We start from the raw sequence: 17,970 nt of genomic DNA on the forward strand, positions 1-17,970 counted from the left end.
TCATCGCAACAGCCATCGACTTTTCTACCTTTCTGCACTCATTGTTAAGAGCCCGGACAGGAAACAGGCTCGTTCAGCTCTTCAACAAAAGGACCCAGCACTACCATTTGCATGTTGAATTGTTTTCCGACAAAATCGTTCCGTTTCGCCGGACTCATTCGCGTGCACGAGGGACGGGAAAAGGCCTGCTCCCTTTAAGCTGTTCACCAACCTGTTCCCCCCCACGGGCCACCTGTTCACATGCGTACAGTGGCCGACATTTTGAATTCATAATTTGCTTTTCCAATCCTTGGGGCTATTTTCCCCGAACCCGACCCACCTGCGATCCCGGGGTGCGCAAACGGGCAGCAAGATGTGAATAATAAAAGGTCCTTCGTGATGATTGTTATTCTTCGCCGGTGGAAAGGATGGGAAAACACGCCTCGGATGGAAGTACGTTGGACTGCGTCGTGCAAGGTGATGGGGCCTTCCATCGTCGTGGGGCTGCATGCAGGGGCTTATCATTTACCCGGTACTGGTGACGACCGTGCTCTAGCCGAGCGTTCACCTCGTCCCTCGGGGCCCTGGCCGGGACCGAGTATCGTCCGTCGCAGTGAAACCGTGGAAAATATGGGTGAAAAGTGGAGCGAGTGACGATAAAAATTGATGGCAATACGCCAACTTTTTTAATGGGAATAAGCTTTATGCGGGTATCGTTGTGTGCAGCCGTCCTCCGTCACCGCGAAGTGAGCTGCGCGTTTGGTTTAACTGGGCGAAAGGGAATGGGAATTAAATCTGCTGGGTGTTTTTTTTACTTTTACAATAATAGTATCGCAGCATTTCAAAAGAAATTACTGCAAATGGAAAATGTATCTCAGTTCAGTGGAAGCTTTTAGTTGGAATTGTTTTGGATTAAATAAAGTACAATGTTTAATTAATATATTCAAAGTAATTTTTTATTTTCAACATCATTTCAGAAGAATAACTTGATTAAAACATCATAAAAAATGATTATTATCTTAATGTTTACTGTGTAAATACACTGATGCTACCCTGTATTGATTACTGCCACTTTCACGCGACAGTAATGACCTCTATCATCTCTTTGTTCCACTCGCACCCTAAAAAATGGCTCCACATTTTCTTCGTTCCACCGAAACGTTCCATCTTTCCCCGCCGCAGCGAAGCTTTCATCGTCAAAAGCACGATAAAAGCCCACGCTAAGCTGCCCCCGGTGGTGGTAATCATGGCCCGTGGGGGGGCGAAAGACATATTCATCGAGAAATCGTGCAACTATAGGCACTCAATCATAAGGGATTAGGCATCCGTTCTGCCCCATGCCCGGGAGGGCAATACGGCTACCGAATTTGTCATCCAGGCAGCAGTAAAGGCAGCCATACTAGCAAGGGATCGTTCGGGGCTCGTCTTTCTCTGCTCGCAAAAACTTGCTCCGCTCCCAAAGGCTACAATGATTATGAAAAGTTGCTTGGCAAGTTTTCGGAAGAGCTATCGGCTGGCGGGTGTGGGGATGGACCGCCATGCCATTGCCATGCTGCTGACGATGCAAAGGTTTTTGGCTAATGATTAATTTTTCAAACGCAACCACCCCCCAAAAAGGGGAGGGTCCTTTGGTGGTGATGGTGCAGTTGAGGGTTTTCTTCTCCCAGTGAGGTACCGATCGTTGTCTCACGTTGTCGAACGGCTTTCATTCATGTTGGCGTGTTGCGCTGGGCTGAAGAAGCTGGTACGATTGTGCAAATGGGTCACGCGGACCCCTGGGGCTGACGGTGGTAGAGTAGAGCAGTTGATGTTCCGCACGACACTGTTCAGTTTTTGGGAGGAAACTTTCCTAGGACATTAGTGAAATCCGGCGAGATGCTACATTTTGCAATAAAGTATGGGTACAATGGGCAAAAGTGGTGGAAAACATTGGACACAAAATTCATTAAAATTATCCTTTCTTTCCATACTTCATCATTTGATCAATTTAAATATATTTTATGTTCACAAAATGCAATTAAAATCGAATACAAATTGAACACTTATCTCGTGAAGTAGTTTCTAATATTATATTGCTTCAGGCACATAACCAGCAGTTCATTTTCCAATCATTAATACAAACTCCAGCATTGCATACTGTCAGGCGCTTGGAGCAAAACAATGTCATGTGTTTATGCCACCATCACATTCGTTTTCTAACACAGTCACAGTCGCTGCGCTGTAATTTGCCTTCGCCATTGTACCTCGGAAGATAAATTGTATGCGCACTCGCGTGTGTATGTGTTGTGAGTCTCGTCAAGTAAATTATGCTTTATGAACGTCGCCCACCGGATGGCTGTAAGGGAACGACTATTCCTTGTGGAAGTAACACACACATTAGGTTGCTATCTGGCCACCCATTCCCGCTGTCCCTCGAGAGTGATTAGGACGGGATGAGATGCATCCCGAACGCGCACACACACACCGAACCCACAGGGCTGTTCCCTCTAGACCCTGGCGCACACCGGTTGGCACAAATAGCACCATCGAAGCACCACGTCAATCCATCTCCACACACCGCCTGTCGCGAATGCAAAGGAACTCATGCTAATGAAGTCGGAAGCATTTTCCCGGCACCATAATTAGCGTGCTCCGGCTGAAAGAGCGTATCCTTCGAGCTTATAGCACTTATAGCGCGGGTATAAAGCTGCATCGGTGCGACTTCCCGTCCGCCCGAAAGACATTCCCGCGCCGTGAGCGCGAAACTCGTTAAACAATTTTCCGGTACCCATTTTTTTTACTTCATTCCTTCTTTCCTTTGCTTTGGTTTCATCAATCCATCATCAGTTACTTCCACGCAGCAGTGGCGATACCCGAAAGGTAAACGAGCAAAGCACAGCAACTCCCCATACAGCGCCCCCGGTGCTCGAGTTGTTGTGTGAGGAAAAAATGCCAAACATGCCGGCCACGGTTGGTTGCGCGGCTTGTTAAGGTAAAGAGGGAAATATTTCAATTTTCTTCTCCTTGGGTAGGTTTCAGGGCGCTGTTTCTTCGCTTTTTTTTTCGTTGTTGCTGGAAATTGAACGAAACATGGCTCCAGGTTAAACAACAGCGGTACTTTCAATTCAGTTCAGCATGCTTTTTTTACCGCCCAAAACGGTTTCAGCGTCACTCTCAACGTCTTACGCTGTCGCGGTTTTTTTGTTGCGTTTCGGTAAGAAATTGAATTATATTTTATTTCCCATCCTGCATAATTCTTGCACCACCTTCTTCCGTCGTTGCCGCAGGTTGCGCACCAAACATTCGTCAGCTCATTGACGTTTGCCGCTGTCGTTTAATGTTTTCCGCATTGACTTTGGGTGAACAGAGCAGGTCGTTGAAATAAAAGAGAAACCTTACAGCAGTGGCAAATTCTTTGAACCTGCCCCCCCGTGTAACGATCTTCATCAGTGCAATGTTTTCATCGCAATCACCTTCTCGTTACATGCCCACCTTCTCCGTCCCTGGGGGGAGGAAAACTGCGGGGAATAAAAATCCTTCCGGAGCAAAGTCACACTCCGCCCGTAAAGCCATGCTACGAGATGATTCCACAAGAAAGGAAATTTGAGCTCATTTAAAATTTATAGCCCGATAACGCCAAATGCTTCCGCCTTTTTGAGCTTCCTCCTCGACTGACTGTTTCCCGTTTTTGTCTTTGGCTGGCAACCGAATGGCAATAAAGAAAACGAAACCTTTCCCCAGTTCGATTGCTATCCAATCGCACCGACGGCAGCCGCATCGCCCAGGTAGGCGGTTAAGTGTGCCAAAAGTGTGTGTATTTCTGCTTCCCGTTGTTCGTGCTGTATCTGAGTTCGTTTCTTTTTTCCCTCTCTCTCCGCTGCTACTGCTATGAAACGACCGAAAACCGACCGGAAATGATCGATGAAAACGGAAGGGACACATTATGAAGCTCGACTGCGAAGAAGGATGGGCAGCGCAGAACGCCATCCTGCTTTAGTGGGCCGGAATGGGAAGAGTTTGAGCAATGGTTTTAGAACAGGAAATTTGACCTTCCTTTCGATTGATGATGTAAGCGAGGGAGCCACAAAAAGGCGTTTTGAACTCTGAGCTATAGGACTTTGTGATTGTGATGTTCAAAACGTATAATAATCATAAAAGTGTGATTTTGTACAGCCAATTGCATAACTTTAGGCACTGAGACTTTACTAGAAGAACAGTTAACACACACTTGCGATGCTGTAATAGTAATAACAGTATTTTTTTGGGTGTTTTTATGAGCATCCATATGATTGATCCGAGAATATATTCTATTTCCATAAATCAACCCAAAAGCTGATGAAACCGTTAAGTCGTCTCACATCAATACCACCCACAGACCATTCACAGGTGCTTCATGAGTATTCATTTATCTTGGTTTATCTTCTGGTGGAAATCATTTCAAACTCTTTGAAACCTTGCGTAAATGCTGCCCCATACGTGGTTGATTGAAATTCCCGAATATTTGACCAAATCCTCACCCGATTACAGAGAATTGTAAATAGCCCGGATGTGGCAGGACATAAAAAGAGGTCATAAAATAACATTTTTTCTCTCGCTCTCTCTCTTTCAAACTACAACCGGAGTGGGCTCATGTTTAAATTAGCCATTCCCCGTAGCAGCGTAGCGTGCAGAACCCATCAAAGTTTCCCATCATCAGAAACCGAATCTTATTTTCCACCTACGTAACGCTTGCCCCCGGCCAGAGATTGAAGGTTGACGGTTGGCGGCCGTTTCGGGCACGTACACACATACCGAAAGAGGATCGAATTGATTGACGGGACACTTTCGGCTCCGTAACGGAAAACAGATTTGGTCGGAGCTGTCGTCCCACCAATCAATGTACCGCCCAAATGCGGGTAAAAGGATGAAACGGCTTTACCCTGGGCCATCGTAAGTCCTGCCTTCGTCACCGGCAAGAGTTTGGACATGTTTGTTTACGTGGAGTAGGAGCAGTTCAAACGTACGTTGGCAATGAGCGACGGTTTAGAGTGAGTATCAAATTCCTTTTGTGGGGTTTGTATGTGTGCGGTTAGGAAAATTGGAGAAAGGAACATACATATACACATCTCCTAGTACCTTTAAAAAAAACTGCTTGGCCGCAACAAAAATCTCAACATTTTCAAAACTGGCACGCGCCACCCCAAACTGCACGATAGACAGTTTATCAGTTAAGCGTCGTGAAAACACTTCACTTACTTTTGTCTGCTGATAAGTGTTATCTACTACCATTTATATACTCACACGCACACGTGGAGTGTCTTATCTGTTTCTTTAATTAAGACTCCCGCCATACCAATACCCGCAGAAGAGGGAATGAATTGTAGAAACTTCTCCGCTGTGACGGTGCAATTTTCAGGGATATTGTCAAGTCATTCCAGTTTGCGTTTGTACTGCGTCATGCTGTGACTGGCTGACAGTGGCTGGTGAAAGGAACGCGATATGGGCGTGAGCCGGTCGTGTATTGGTGTTACTACGACACGCGTCGGTGAGTGATATGAGGGGTGCTTCACGATTTGAGACAAAAACAACGTTAAACTAGGTGGACTGTATAAAAAATAAACCATGTGGATCAGAAATGTCTAGACGGGGTTGTATAAGAACGTTTAAAACGCTGCAAAGGAATTAATTCACACCATTTCAACAGTATTGGATGAAAACAGTTAGATGTTTTCAAAATTTATTGTTATGTGAGCATAAAGCTATCCTTACACTTTTAATAAACACACAAAAATCGGATTTGATTTGAAGAAGTACTGCATAATACAAGTTATCACAATCAGTTGCAATCTTTATCAGCTTCTATGTTCTACACTCATAGGGAAACCATCTTCTGGTGTAACAACTACAGTAGCAACAGCAAATTTGACCTTTGCCGGAGTTGTGGCCTGGAAATTGTACTTTGACAGCAATAAAACAAGCCCGATTTTGGACACAAACACACCTTGTCTAAGACCTACAGGAAATAAGAAAACACGGTCATGTTATTACTGTTAACAACTTTAGCCTCCAAAGCGATCTTACCAATGCAATTGCGAGGACCAGCTCCGAACGGATAGTACGCATCTGCATCGTAGTTCTTTGTGGCCTCGTCAAACCGCTCTGGAGAATAGAGCTCTGGATCGGGGAAGTACTTCTCGTTCATACTGATACTCAACAACGGTATGATCACCTGAGTTCCTTTGCGTATCACAACATCACTGTCCGGCACTTTGTAGTCGATCGTGCACTCTCGGTTCAAAATCGGCAAGCCCGGATACTTTCGAAGCGTTTCCTTCACGCACAAATCCAAGTACTTCATCTCTTTTATGTTCTCATACGTGATTTCGCCGTTATATCGCTCCATCATCTCGTCAATTTCTTGCTGCAGCTTTGCCATCGCTTCTGGATTGTGCGAAAGCTCGTGGAGCGTGAACGAGATCGTTGCTGTTGACGTTTCCGCACCGGCAATGTAAAACAGGAACACATTGGCCGCACACTGTTCGATTGAAAGTGCTTTCTCTGACCCATTTTCAGCTTCACGACGCAGATCTATCAGTAGCTGAACAAAGTCTTTGCGAGTGATTTGATTCTTCTCACGATGATCAATCTGATGGGTGATGATCTCCATCACAAAGCTGATCAACTCGGGTGGGAGTGATGTTATGCGCGTAAGCTTCAGTAGCCCGGGACAAATAAATACACCAGATGTTCGGAAGTTATCCATAAACTTTCTACTCTTAGTCAAACGCTGCAGTGTCGATAGGAAGGGATCTTCCGAGTTGTGAATACAGTTTGCCTCGAAGCCGAAGAACACCGAAGCGATCGTGTCGAGCACAAACCGTGACGCAATATCACGCATATCAACGATCGCCTTCTCGTCCGCCACCTTGTTCATACGATCGATCAGCTTGTTGCCGACGTCCAGCAGGGTGGGGAGCATGTTACGCAGTTGTCCGGACGTGAAGGTCGGCGTGAGCTTCGCACGCAAGTTCTTCCACCGCTGACCGGGCAGAGCGAACAGATTGGCCGAGAAGGGATCGTGCTCTTCATTGCAGTAGACACCGCGATCGTGAAAGTTCTGGAAGTCGTTTACCATAATACGCTTCGCGAGATGAGGATCGCGAATCAAGATAGCAGGGCGGAAGAACAGATAGATTCCCAGCAGACGGTCGGACGACTTGTGGTACAGGTTGTTGATGGCAATTCCGAATGATTCTTTCTTCTCGGCAACGGTGCGTATGTTGCCATACGGAATCTCTGGCTTTAGATGCGGAAGTCCATGCCTCTCCCAGTGAGAGTAGATGTAGCGGAGCACGAGAAAGATCACGGCCGCCACGAGCGCGAGAGTGTAAACAAACATTATGTCACTGCACCGTAATACGGCTTGCCGTATCGAAAACACTTGCAAACGGAACTGATGGCCTCCAAATTGATTATGCTTCACGAACGAGGCCACAAAACACAATAACCATGGACATAGAAGACTGACAGTCTTTTATAGCGTTATGCAGAGAGAATTCGGATGAATGATAGAGTGTGTGTGAGATGCGCAAGTAGTTTTTGGGAGATTTAAGTCTGTGTACGTGCAATCAATCATCAACATTTGGCTGTCGGCGTGTGTTTGTGTTGCGTCCAACAAAAATCTAATGCGAAGAACGAAACGATAGGAATGTGTTGTTGTAATCTTTAGTTTTTGTAATATGCAATACAATAAACAAATGGAAGCTCGTTAATGCTAATTTAGGTGCCAGTTATTACTAAAATGTGATATTTTCTTCCGATTTCGTATGTAGCAATAATATTGACTACATTCTTCTTATTTATTCTCGTTGTGACTCTTTGTGATGAAATTATATATGTTTTATCAGTAAAGAAAGCTTATCTTTTGCTTGCCACGATAAAGCAGAACAGTGATTATGATCGGAAAAAAACTCTTTTTTATTTTCATCCCATATTGCTATAGCTAGAACACATCTATAACTAGTCAACAATTTATAAGGTAATACTTATTTGAAGTTTAGTTCATCACAATCAGTTGCAATTTATCTCACTTTCTATGCTCTATCCTCATTGGGAATCCAGCGTCTGGAGTGAGACCTACAGTAGCGGCGGCAAACTTTACCTTTGCCGGAGTTGTGGCTTGGAAGTTGAACTTTGACAGCAAGAAAACAAGTCCTATTTTGGACACCAATACACCTTGTCGAAGGCCTGTAGAAAAATGGAAAATAAATTCAAAATAAAAACCTTAAACACTATAGCCTTTTAACGGTGTTATCTTACCGATGCAATTGCGAGGACCAGCTCCGAACGGATAGTACGCATCTGCATCGTAGTTCTTTGTGGCCTCGTCAAACCGCTCTGGAGAATAGAGCTCTGGATCGGGGAAGTACTTCTCGTTCATACTGATACTCAACAACGGTATGATCACCTGAGTTCCCTTGCGTATCACAACATCACTGTCCGGCACTTTGTAGTCGATCGTGCACTCTCGGTTCAGAATCGGCAAGCCAGGATACTTTCGAAGCGTTTCCTTCACGCACAAATCCAAGTACTTCATCTCTTTTATGTTCTCATACGTGATTTCGCCGTTATATCGCTCCATCATCTCGTCAATTTCTTGCTGCAGTTTTGCCATCGCTTCTGGATTGTGCGAAAGCTCGTGGAGCGTGAACGAGATCGTTGCTGTTGACGTTTCCGCACCGGCAATGTAAAACAGGAACACATTGGCTGCACACTGTTCGATTGTAAGTGCTTCTTCCGAACCTTTATCAGCTTCACGACGCAGATCAATCAGTAGCTGAACAAAGTCTTTGCGAGTGATCTGGTTCTTCTCGCGATGATCAATCTGATGGGTGATGATCTCCATCACAAACTTAATCAATTCAGGCTGGAGAGATGTCATGCGGGTAAGCTTCAACAGCCCGGGACAAATAAATACACCAGACGAACGGAAGTTATCGATAAAGTTGCGTCCCCGATTAGCACGGCGCAGTGTCGATAGGAAGGGATCTTCCGAGTTGTGAATACAGTTTGCCTCAAAGCCGAAGAACACCGAAGCGATCGTGTCGAGCACAAACCGTGACGCAATATCACGCATATCGACGATCGCCTTCTCGTCGGCCACCTTGTTCATACGATCGATCAACTTGTTTCCGACGTCCAGCAGGGTGGGGAGCATGTTACGCAGTTGTCCGGACGTGAAGGTCGGCGTGAGCTTCGCACGCAAGTTCTTCCACCGCTGACCGGGCAGAGCGAACAGATTGGCCGAGAAGGGATCGTGCTCTTCATTGCAGTAGACACCGCGATCGTGAAAGTTCTGGAAGTCGTTTACCATAATACGCTTCGCGAGATGAGGATCGCGAATCAAGATAGCAGGGCGGAAGAACAGGTAGATTCCCAGCAGACGGTCGGACGACTTGTGGTACAGGTTGTTGATGGCAGTGCCGAATGATTCTTTCTTCTCGGCAACGGTGCGTATGTTGCCGTACGGAATCTCTGGCTTTAGATGCGGAAGTCCATGCCTCTCCCAGTGAGAGTAGATGTAGCGGAGCACGAGAAAGATCACGGCCGCCACGAGCGCGAGAGTGTAAACAAACATTATGCCACTATGCGTTTAGCCGAGAGTAGATTAATGAACCAAAAACACTTGCAAACGAAACTAAAACTGACTTCAAGCTCTTTATGTTTTACGAGCGAGGCCACAAAACACAATAACCATCGGCATAGTAGACCAACAGTCTTTTATAGCATTTTGGAGAGAGATTCCGAAATGGTTCAAGTGTGTTCGTTAGATGCGAAAGATGTGCTTTTGGCTAGTATGTGCTGGCGTACATATTTTTAATCAAAAACGTATGGTTGTATGTGTGACGGTCAGCACTGTTTGGGTTATGTCTTAGACATCTTATCTGATACATGAAGCGATAGGAATGTGTACTCTGGAAGCTTCCAGCTATCATGTGGAGCAGAACAAAGTGTTTGTGTTTGTGTAGGAACAAAAAGTATCGTTTAAGGGTGCACGCGATCTTTTGTTTTTGCTATTTATAATCCACAATTTAAATGCCGTTTATTATGATGTAGGTAGTAATTTGAGAAAGGTATTATTTGACCATATGGTTGATTTTGAATGTTCAGTTGATCACAAAAAAAAATCGTTCAGTTGATATATTTATAGCCAAGCAATTAGAGCTAATTTGATATGAAATATGTGCTCTAACATAACTCCTACCTAGCATGTTGTAAATTTACAAGCACACCGATGTACACGTTTACCCAGAGACCAATTATAAACGACAACAAGGAAGTTTTAATTCAAGTGATCTATTTTTATTATTGTAATTACGTGACGCACTGATCAAGAAATCGTTCCAGTCGAAGCCTGCCTTAGGCGCTCCACACTTTATGGGTTAAACTTTAAACCGAGTGTGTGACGTACCTGTGGCTCTGACGTACATTTCACGACTGTACCACGGAGGCGGTCTTGTTAATATGCAAGAACAACTACATTTCAAGATGCTATCAGGTTTTGTGCAATGTAAAAGGTTGTGCAATGTCGTGGCATAAGATAAAAGAACATACAGAGTATTAATATGTATATTTTATTGCAATATTTCATGTTTTGGTAACTAAAAGTAACTTAAAAAATAAATTTCAAACGGTATTATATTTCCCTAATTATCACAGCGTATTTTGCTTAATGTTTAACACGATTCTCGATCCTCATTGGAAGGCCTCCTTTCGGTGCCAGTGTGATTGAAACGGGCTCAAACTTTATCTTCCTCGGAATGGTGGCCGAAAAGTTAAATCGGGACAGCATCATCACTAGCGCAATCTTTGACAACAACAACCCTTGCCGCAGACCTGCAATGAACCTTTTTCGTAAAAGTGCTATCTTTGTGAAGCATTTATCTCTACTTACCGATACAGTTGCGAGGACCGGCGCCGAACGGATAGTACGCATCTGCGTCGTAGTTCTTTGTGGCCTCATCGAATCGCTCCGGAGAGTACAGTTCCGGCTCGGGGAAGTACTTCTCGTTCATGCTAATCCCTAGCAGAGGGATAATCATCTGCGTGCCCTTGCGAATGACAGTGTCACTGTCCGGCACTTTGTAGTCGATCGTACACTCCCGATTCAGCACAGCCAAGGCGGGATAGATTCGAAGCGTTTCCTTCACGCACAAATCCAGATACTTCATCCCGTTGATGTTATCGTACGTGATTTCACCGTGGTGTCGCTCCATCATCTCATCGACCTCTCGCTGAAGCTTAGCCATCGCCTCAGCATTGTGCGTCAGCTCGTGCAGTGTGAATGTAATCGTACCGGTGGAAGTATCGGCCCCAGCACCGTAAAACAGAAACACATTGGCCGCACACTGTGCATCGGTGAGCGTTTCTTCCCCACTGCTACCAGCCTTGCGGCGCAGATCCGTTAGCATCTGGATAAAGTCCTTGCGCATCACCTGGCCCGTCTCACGCTGGTGCAGATGGGAACTGATCACTTCTGTGGTAAACTTTTTCATCGGAGGCGATAGCGATTTGATGCCGGTAAACTTTAGCAGCCCGGGACACAGAAAAACGCCGGCTGTTCGGATGTTGTTCATGAAGCTGTCCGGATTGTTAAGATCACGCAACGCCACACGGAACGCATCGTCGGGATCGTGCAGACAGTTGGCTTCGAAGCCGAAAAACACTGAAGCCACCACATCGAGCACGTAGCGCGAAACGATGTCACGCATGTCGGACTGTTTTTCGTTTGCCAAGCGTTCGAGATACTGCTCGAGCTTGCTGCCCACTGCCAGAAACGTTGGCAGCATGTGCCGTAGCTGGCCGGAGGTGAAGGTTGGTGTAAGCTTCGCACGCAGATTTTTCCACCGCTGGCCGGGCAGGGCGAACAGGTTGGCCGACATCGGATCACTGTGCTCGTTGCAGTAGACGCCACGGTCGTGAAAGTGCTGGAAATCGTTCATCATTATCCGCTTGGCGAGATGCGCATCCCGGACCAGGATCGCTGGGCGGAAGAACAGATAAACTCCAACCAACCGTTCACTGGAACGGTCGTACAGATCGTTAATAGCCACATTGAAGGATTCTTTCTTTTGGGCTAGAATGCGTAGATTGCCGTAGGGAATTTCGGGCCTCAAATTCGGCAGCCCCTGTCGATCCCAGTACGAGTAGACGTACTTGAGGGCGAGGAAAACAAACGCCACGATCAGTCCGATCGTGTAAAGGATCATACTGACCGCAGCAAACGAAGGCTCGGGAGTTACTACGGGACACCTGGGATGGAGCTACTGAGCAAAACAGACGGCGAAACACTAGACGTACTCGCTTTTATAGACAAAACCGCACACGCGGGCGACTTAGCGATAGAAAGAAATAGAATGCGGTGGCGTGTCAATATTTAAAAACGCATCAGCCATACCGTCTCTCTTTCCTTCCCGTTTTAACCGGTTCGCTCGGTTACGTTGCGTACACAGCTCTTTCACTGTCAAGGGTTTCGTGACGACCGAGCCCATCCTGCCGTATGATTATCAGGACCGGGACGCAATGCTGCTCTCCCGCCGGCACGATTACATGCAGCGCAAACGTGGTGGTGAAATTTCCGATTGTCATTGTGTCATTATTTTCATCGCTGATTGTTTTGTTGATGATTGTTTAGAAGTTGGTGTGGTCGGTACGATTAACCCATTCGGTTGTTGAGAAGGGGCTTAGACATTGAATGCATTGCTTTCATCAAAAGAAATTGATAAGAATATCAATCAATGGGAGCTCCGAAACTATACTTTCAACAAATATTGACTATGTAAACTGTTTAAAACAGGAAAACTCCCGAGTCATCGTGTTGACAATCAGTACACCGAGGGATGAACCAGCTGCGTCTCAGACAACACCACGCATTACATTATCAATTTCCCAACATGTAAACATTTGATGAAGAGCAGTCCTTGACCTATTACCGAAACTGATTGCATCCAAAAAGTGTGTTGGTAGGACAGGTTAGTTTTGAGATTAGTATAACATTATGTTCTTACATCTATCACCATCAAAGAACCAAAGTTGGTCTAAGCTTGCCGTCTTAATCAGTGATTATTTAGTTTTCCCGTAAGTAGATTAAAGTCAATCAAGACCGACAGATTGTTGGATTTTAGTTCTGTTTCACCTAAGCCCTTAAATGAGAACCCTTATAGAGCATATGGTCGGAGTATTTCACGGCAAATTATTTAAATAATTGTAGCGGCATATTCATGTCATTTAAATTAGTACTTGTATATGTTGCTGTCAGTACTTGTATATATTTGCTTTATGTATAAATAACAAACCTACAAGATCCTTAGAACTGACAGGTTAATCCTAATACTTACCCTCTTGACGCTTCATTCACGTGGATTGAATTGAAATAAATGTTGTGCAAGTCACCGGTTGCTAATGCCATTTATTGCCCAGTACCTCGGACATGTGGCTGTAATAAAATGGCGTTTGTGTGCGGGCATCAACTATGCCGCGCTCGTCTTATTGATACTGCAACATGTTTACTTGCGAGTCTCTTTCCAGCGAAATATATGAACATGGAGGAAAGGTATTTCATACTATATCGCGTCTCGCGCTAGATGCTCTAAAACCGAGTAAAACCATTCGTACGAAAGGAATTATTTGATTTCATTGGAACAGCTTCTCAGCGCTGTCTGCAGCGGATGATGGCAAGCAAAGTGATGACAACTTTCACAGCAGAAGCAGAACGCTCGAGATCAAATAGGAAAACTTGGAAAATTAATCTTTACTTGGTGGTTTTGCAAACTCGTTTCAGTTGAACGTGTACACAATTCGTCGAATCAATCTTCGCACTCCTCGTGACGTCAATGAAGCAGAAGTTGATGTAGTAAGAAGAGATCGTTTAAATTTTCATCTAGCAATGTCTGTGGTCCGGGGACCTGTTTTCTAGCCTAATGAAAATTCAATCACCTCCACATATTTTTATCACTTTAAAGCATTCCAAAGCTCCAACAGATCCAAAGGGACGGCTGGGACCGCGTCCCCTTCCACGACTGCAGTTTAGTGTCAATTTCCCACAGATGCCGCTAGGGTCGTTTATCATTGGCAATAGGCAACGAGCTGTAGGGACGTTATTCACCACCGTGACGTGACGCACACACGGGCACACGGAGTGAGCGCGATTAAGCTTCCTTGAGCACGCCGGCCGCGGTGGGACGACACGTCCAAGAGTTGATGATTGATGGGACGGTTTTGGTAGCGGAGGCTGGTTGCGCCTCACTTCACAGTGGCTAGCAGTGACGTCGGTGCGAGTGTCCACCAGTGCAGGCACGCGTAACAGAGCGAGGTGTTGGGAGTGTGTGTGTTATTGCAAACGATCTAAACAACAGTGCAGGAGAGGGTCAGCGGGGCTAGGTAAACATCTTTCTTCATTCATTGCAAGTAAGCATACAGTGGTGAGAATGGTATTAAGTGCATTTAATATTTTGATAGTTGTAGTTAATGGTGGTTCTTTATTACACAGAAGCACCCGAACAAAACACATCAAATAACATCTACAGTCTGACAAAGCAATTTGTTACGCACTGTGGCTTTTCGTTCGCCTTCGGTTCGTACTAATTCATCCGAAAGAACCGTTCACTTGCTACTGGTCACGCGGGCACGTAACGGTCGGACCCCCCGTGTGGGACACACTCGACGGTTTGTTCACGCGTTATCTTTACACCGAACGATGATACGCCTCCCTTCGCTGTCGCTGCTTTATTCATGAGTGTGCGTGTGCTATATGAACGCGCAGTGTGCCGCGATTGCCGTACGAACGCGCCGAGCGCAGGTTATTTATACGTTCGTTGATAATTTAATTAAACCGTAGGTTCTATGCTTTTGTTTTGTTTTCGCCTTTGCGCCGTACGTTAAACATCAATTCGAGCACTGCACGGGAAGGTAGTAGGAAAAAATGTAGGGCAATGTTTTTGTGTGTTCTTTTGTTGTTGTTGCAATAACAGAGCAGGCTTCCATCCTGCCAGATTTGATTAAGATAAGCAAGGTTGAAAAGTAATCGAGCGAAATTGGCTCTATGAAATGGATGAGAAATAACACTCGATGGAACTCCAGAAGAGGTCGGTAAAACGATGAAAAAAGATTTGCTCGCTGATTGACCCCGACGTGATTTGAACACGCAACCTTCTGATCTGGAGTCAGACGCGCTACCGTTGCGCCACGGAGTCTTCGACGTGGGCGAGCTGCTAGTAATGGACTAGATTGTTGGGTAGATATCTAAAAAAAGCGCACGAGTGAAATAGTATTCAAGGCACATTCGTTTACTTTTAAATTTTATTGTATTGATTACTGTTTATAGAATTTTTGTGGTTTACCTAAGTAAGAAATTTATTTAAATTTTCTTAAGATGAATGTAAATACAGGTTTGCTTTAGCCAAAATAATTTATTCGCCTAATATGTCGATTAAAATGCAAGAAAATAAATTCAACCGTATTCCTTTAAATTACTTAATCACGAGAAAAATTGCAACTGTTTGCTCTGACGCTGAAATAAAAATTACGTACAATTCTGCGGTAACTTTCTCGCACCTCCACTGAAACCTGCTTCCCACGATGGTCAAGATGGGAGACAAGGAATGGGAAAAATGTGTCACTGCTAGTGAGATACCATTAATTATAAGCTAAAGCAGTACCATTTCCCGTCTGCCGACGCCCTTCCCGCACCGGTTCGTTCGATTCCCATTGCAAACCGGTTCCTTTTCGTGCTGTTTGTGAAATGTTACGAGTATCTTTCCACCTTTTATCGTCCGGGCACAGGCCGAGCATTGCCCATTATCCTTTCACGGGAAGGATTCCGTTTGTTTACGTAGTTGTTTGCGAGGACAAATGTTTGCACCGTTCGTATCGTTTTACTGGCGCTTTTTGTTTTGCTTTTGTTCGCTCCCGCTCATCACCACTGTTTAAATTTATCTTCTTTTCGTAGAAGGAAGCTGTTCGTAATTTTTCCAGATTATCGTAATGGAGCTCGTACTTTGCTTCGGGGTGAGAATTTAAATTAAAAATATCCTGTAATTAAACCGAAATGCGCGATTCGAAGAACGTTTATGTTTCGTGATATATTTTGCCACATTTTGTCTGAATGGAGCTGGAAATTTGCATTTAAATTTTATGTTAGAACATTAAAATGAGTTACACAGTTTGAGACGCATTTCCATCACACTTTAAATACAAGATATATAGACTGTTACACAAGAAAGCACAATAAAACAAACTATTTGATGTAATAAAACACCGCAAATCACGCATTTACCGCTTTGCCACTGCCAAAATCAATGCCCCATTACGGGCAATAGATCCTTACCGACCACCATTATCGAAAGATGGAACACGATTTTCTTTCAAATGGACAGTGATTTGGTTTCCGCCGATCGGTTTCATCATTGCCCAAGTGGTCCGAAATCGCACAATAACGATGACCGTCAAACGATTGCCTCGGTCCAAAAAGAAACGACCACGGGCCTGTGAGAATCACGGCAATTCACTTCTTTATGGGAATTGCCCGCCTCGGCAGGTGCCTGTGGAACGGATCCAACCGAGGGCCAGTTTAGTGTAATGTAATGTGATACTTTCGTTCTCGGGCAGGTCAGGCAGGGAATTTAGTGCTCATAAACCTCCCCCAAAATGGTGTCAGCTTTGGATTCACGGGGCCCTTTCCCAACCGCGTCGAAGAGGCCCGTAGTAAACATTCGGTAAATCATTCGGGATGTGGGCGAGCAACGGAGCTCAATTTGGGGAAAATGATCGATCGAAGCTGACGGAAGCAAATCAGACGCTAAATCAACTCACCAATTTGCGATCCCTCGATGGTGGCACAATGTTTTATGTTGATCTTTCACACTTGTCCCATCGATTCCTTACACCGATTGACTGTTAATAATGTTGCTCGTTTCTTATTTCAGGGCTTCAGCGCGGCTAATCCAGCAGAGGAAGAGAGGAGATCAGAGCAAAAACAAACAAACAAAACGCTTTAAGGATAAAATAAAAGCAGGGTTTTTTCTCTGCCTACCCAATCAACGGTCTAAACGAGTCGGCAAACGGGCTTCACTCAAACCGAAAACCATCCAGCCAACCAGGAAACGTCAGAAATAATCAGCAAACATGGCGGCCACGATGCGAACCGGAGGTAAGTGGAATCGAATGGCGGGAGCTCGAGGCTGCTGGCAGCGGGGACTGAGATTTATGAAACTCAAAGGATACACCGTCCATCCGGGACACGGACCATTCGGGGTCGGTATGATTTCCTGTTTGTAAATGGTGGCTGGTGTGTACACAACGCAGGGGAAAGCGGCCATTGTGTGTGTGCGTGAGGCCATCTTCCTTCGTCTTTCCCTGTTCCACTCGATTTGGGATCGGCGATTTCCGTTGATCCCTAAAACACGCCACGCCACGATGAGGTTGAGTGTGAAAAAATATTGATTCAAATATTGAAACGAACGTGACGACGGAGCACTTCCGACCGGGAAGGATACCTTTGTTTTTTTCCAGTCCTTCTTCTCTCTCTCTTCTCCCACAATTCTCTCCCAAGTCTCTGAGCAGTTTCAAAAGCACTCGGGACCTGGACCTGAAACACACATTGATCGATGATAATGGTAATGATGGTGATGATCATCATTCTAGGAAGGGCTTCTTGCAGGCGAAGGTGGGAAGCTTTTTATGGTTTAGTGGGGTGTGTGTTTTTTTCTCTTCTCCGACGTAGGTTTTCGCTTTTGATTGTTTGTGCTTACAATTACATCATTAATTCTGGTCGGCTTGCTGAGTGGTGGATTTCAGGCCTATTTGTTTTTGATTTTTTCTTTCTTTATTGGTGGGGGTATGTGTGGTCTTTTGATTTCTGCGGCATGAGTAATGGACCAGGAAGTAAGCACTTTTCCGTGGACTAAACCTTTGAGTGGATAGTCATTTTTGCTGAGTGTGTGGGATTTAGCAAGCACGCGAGGATCTTACACGTTG

General features: G+C 45.1%; 3 protein-coding genes and 1 non-coding gene across 6 annotated transcripts in view; 1 reads left to right on the top strand and 3 right to left on the bottom strand.

Annotated features, from left to right (window-relative positions):
- Positions 1 to 17,970, top strand: part of LOC120904653 — a 109,729-nt gene that overhangs the window by 25,555 nt on the left and 66,204 nt on the right. For all 3 annotated transcript variants that reach the window (XM_040314829.1, XM_040314830.1, XM_040314831.1), the window contains one exon: positions 16,920 to 17,143. In XM_040314829.1, the coding sequence (XP_040170763.1) occupies positions 17,119 to 17,143 (25 nt within the window). In that variant the 5' untranslated portion in view covers positions 16,920 to 17,118. The remainder of the gene's footprint in view (positions 1 to 16,919; positions 17,144 to 17,970) is intronic.
- LOC120904664 (cytochrome P450 6d3-like) lies at positions 5,761 to 9,723 on the bottom strand. Its single transcript, XM_040314847.1, has 3 exons — positions 9,578 to 9,723; positions 6,019 to 7,339; positions 5,761 to 5,950 (listed from the first exon to the last, which is right to left on the bottom strand). The coding sequence occupies exons 2-3, from the start codon at positions 7,334 to 7,336 to the stop codon at positions 5,790 to 5,792; spliced, it is 1,479 nt and encodes a 492-aa protein (XP_040170781.1). The 5' UTR covers positions 7,337 to 7,339; positions 9,578 to 9,723; the 3' UTR covers positions 5,761 to 5,789.
- LOC120905058 (cytochrome P450 6d3-like) lies at positions 8,024 to 12,290 on the bottom strand. Its single transcript, XM_040315720.1, has 4 exons — positions 10,892 to 12,290; positions 10,670 to 10,833; positions 8,257 to 9,586; positions 8,024 to 8,184 (listed from the first exon to the last, which is right to left on the bottom strand). Exons 1-4 carry the CDS (start codon positions 12,204 to 12,206, stop codon positions 8,024 to 8,026), a joined length of 2,970 nt encoding a protein of 989 aa, XP_040171654.1. The 5' UTR covers positions 12,207 to 12,290.
- Trnaw-cca lies at positions 15,117 to 15,188 on the bottom strand. The gene has a single exon. It is a non-coding gene; the product is annotated as a tRNA-Trp (tRNA).

Source organism: Anopheles arabiensis, chromosome 3 (assembly GCF_016920715.1).
Source record: "Anopheles arabiensis isolate DONGOLA chromosome 3, AaraD3, whole genome shotgun sequence".
Lineage (NCBI taxonomy): Eukaryota > Metazoa > Arthropoda > Insecta > Diptera > Culicidae > Anopheles > Anopheles arabiensis.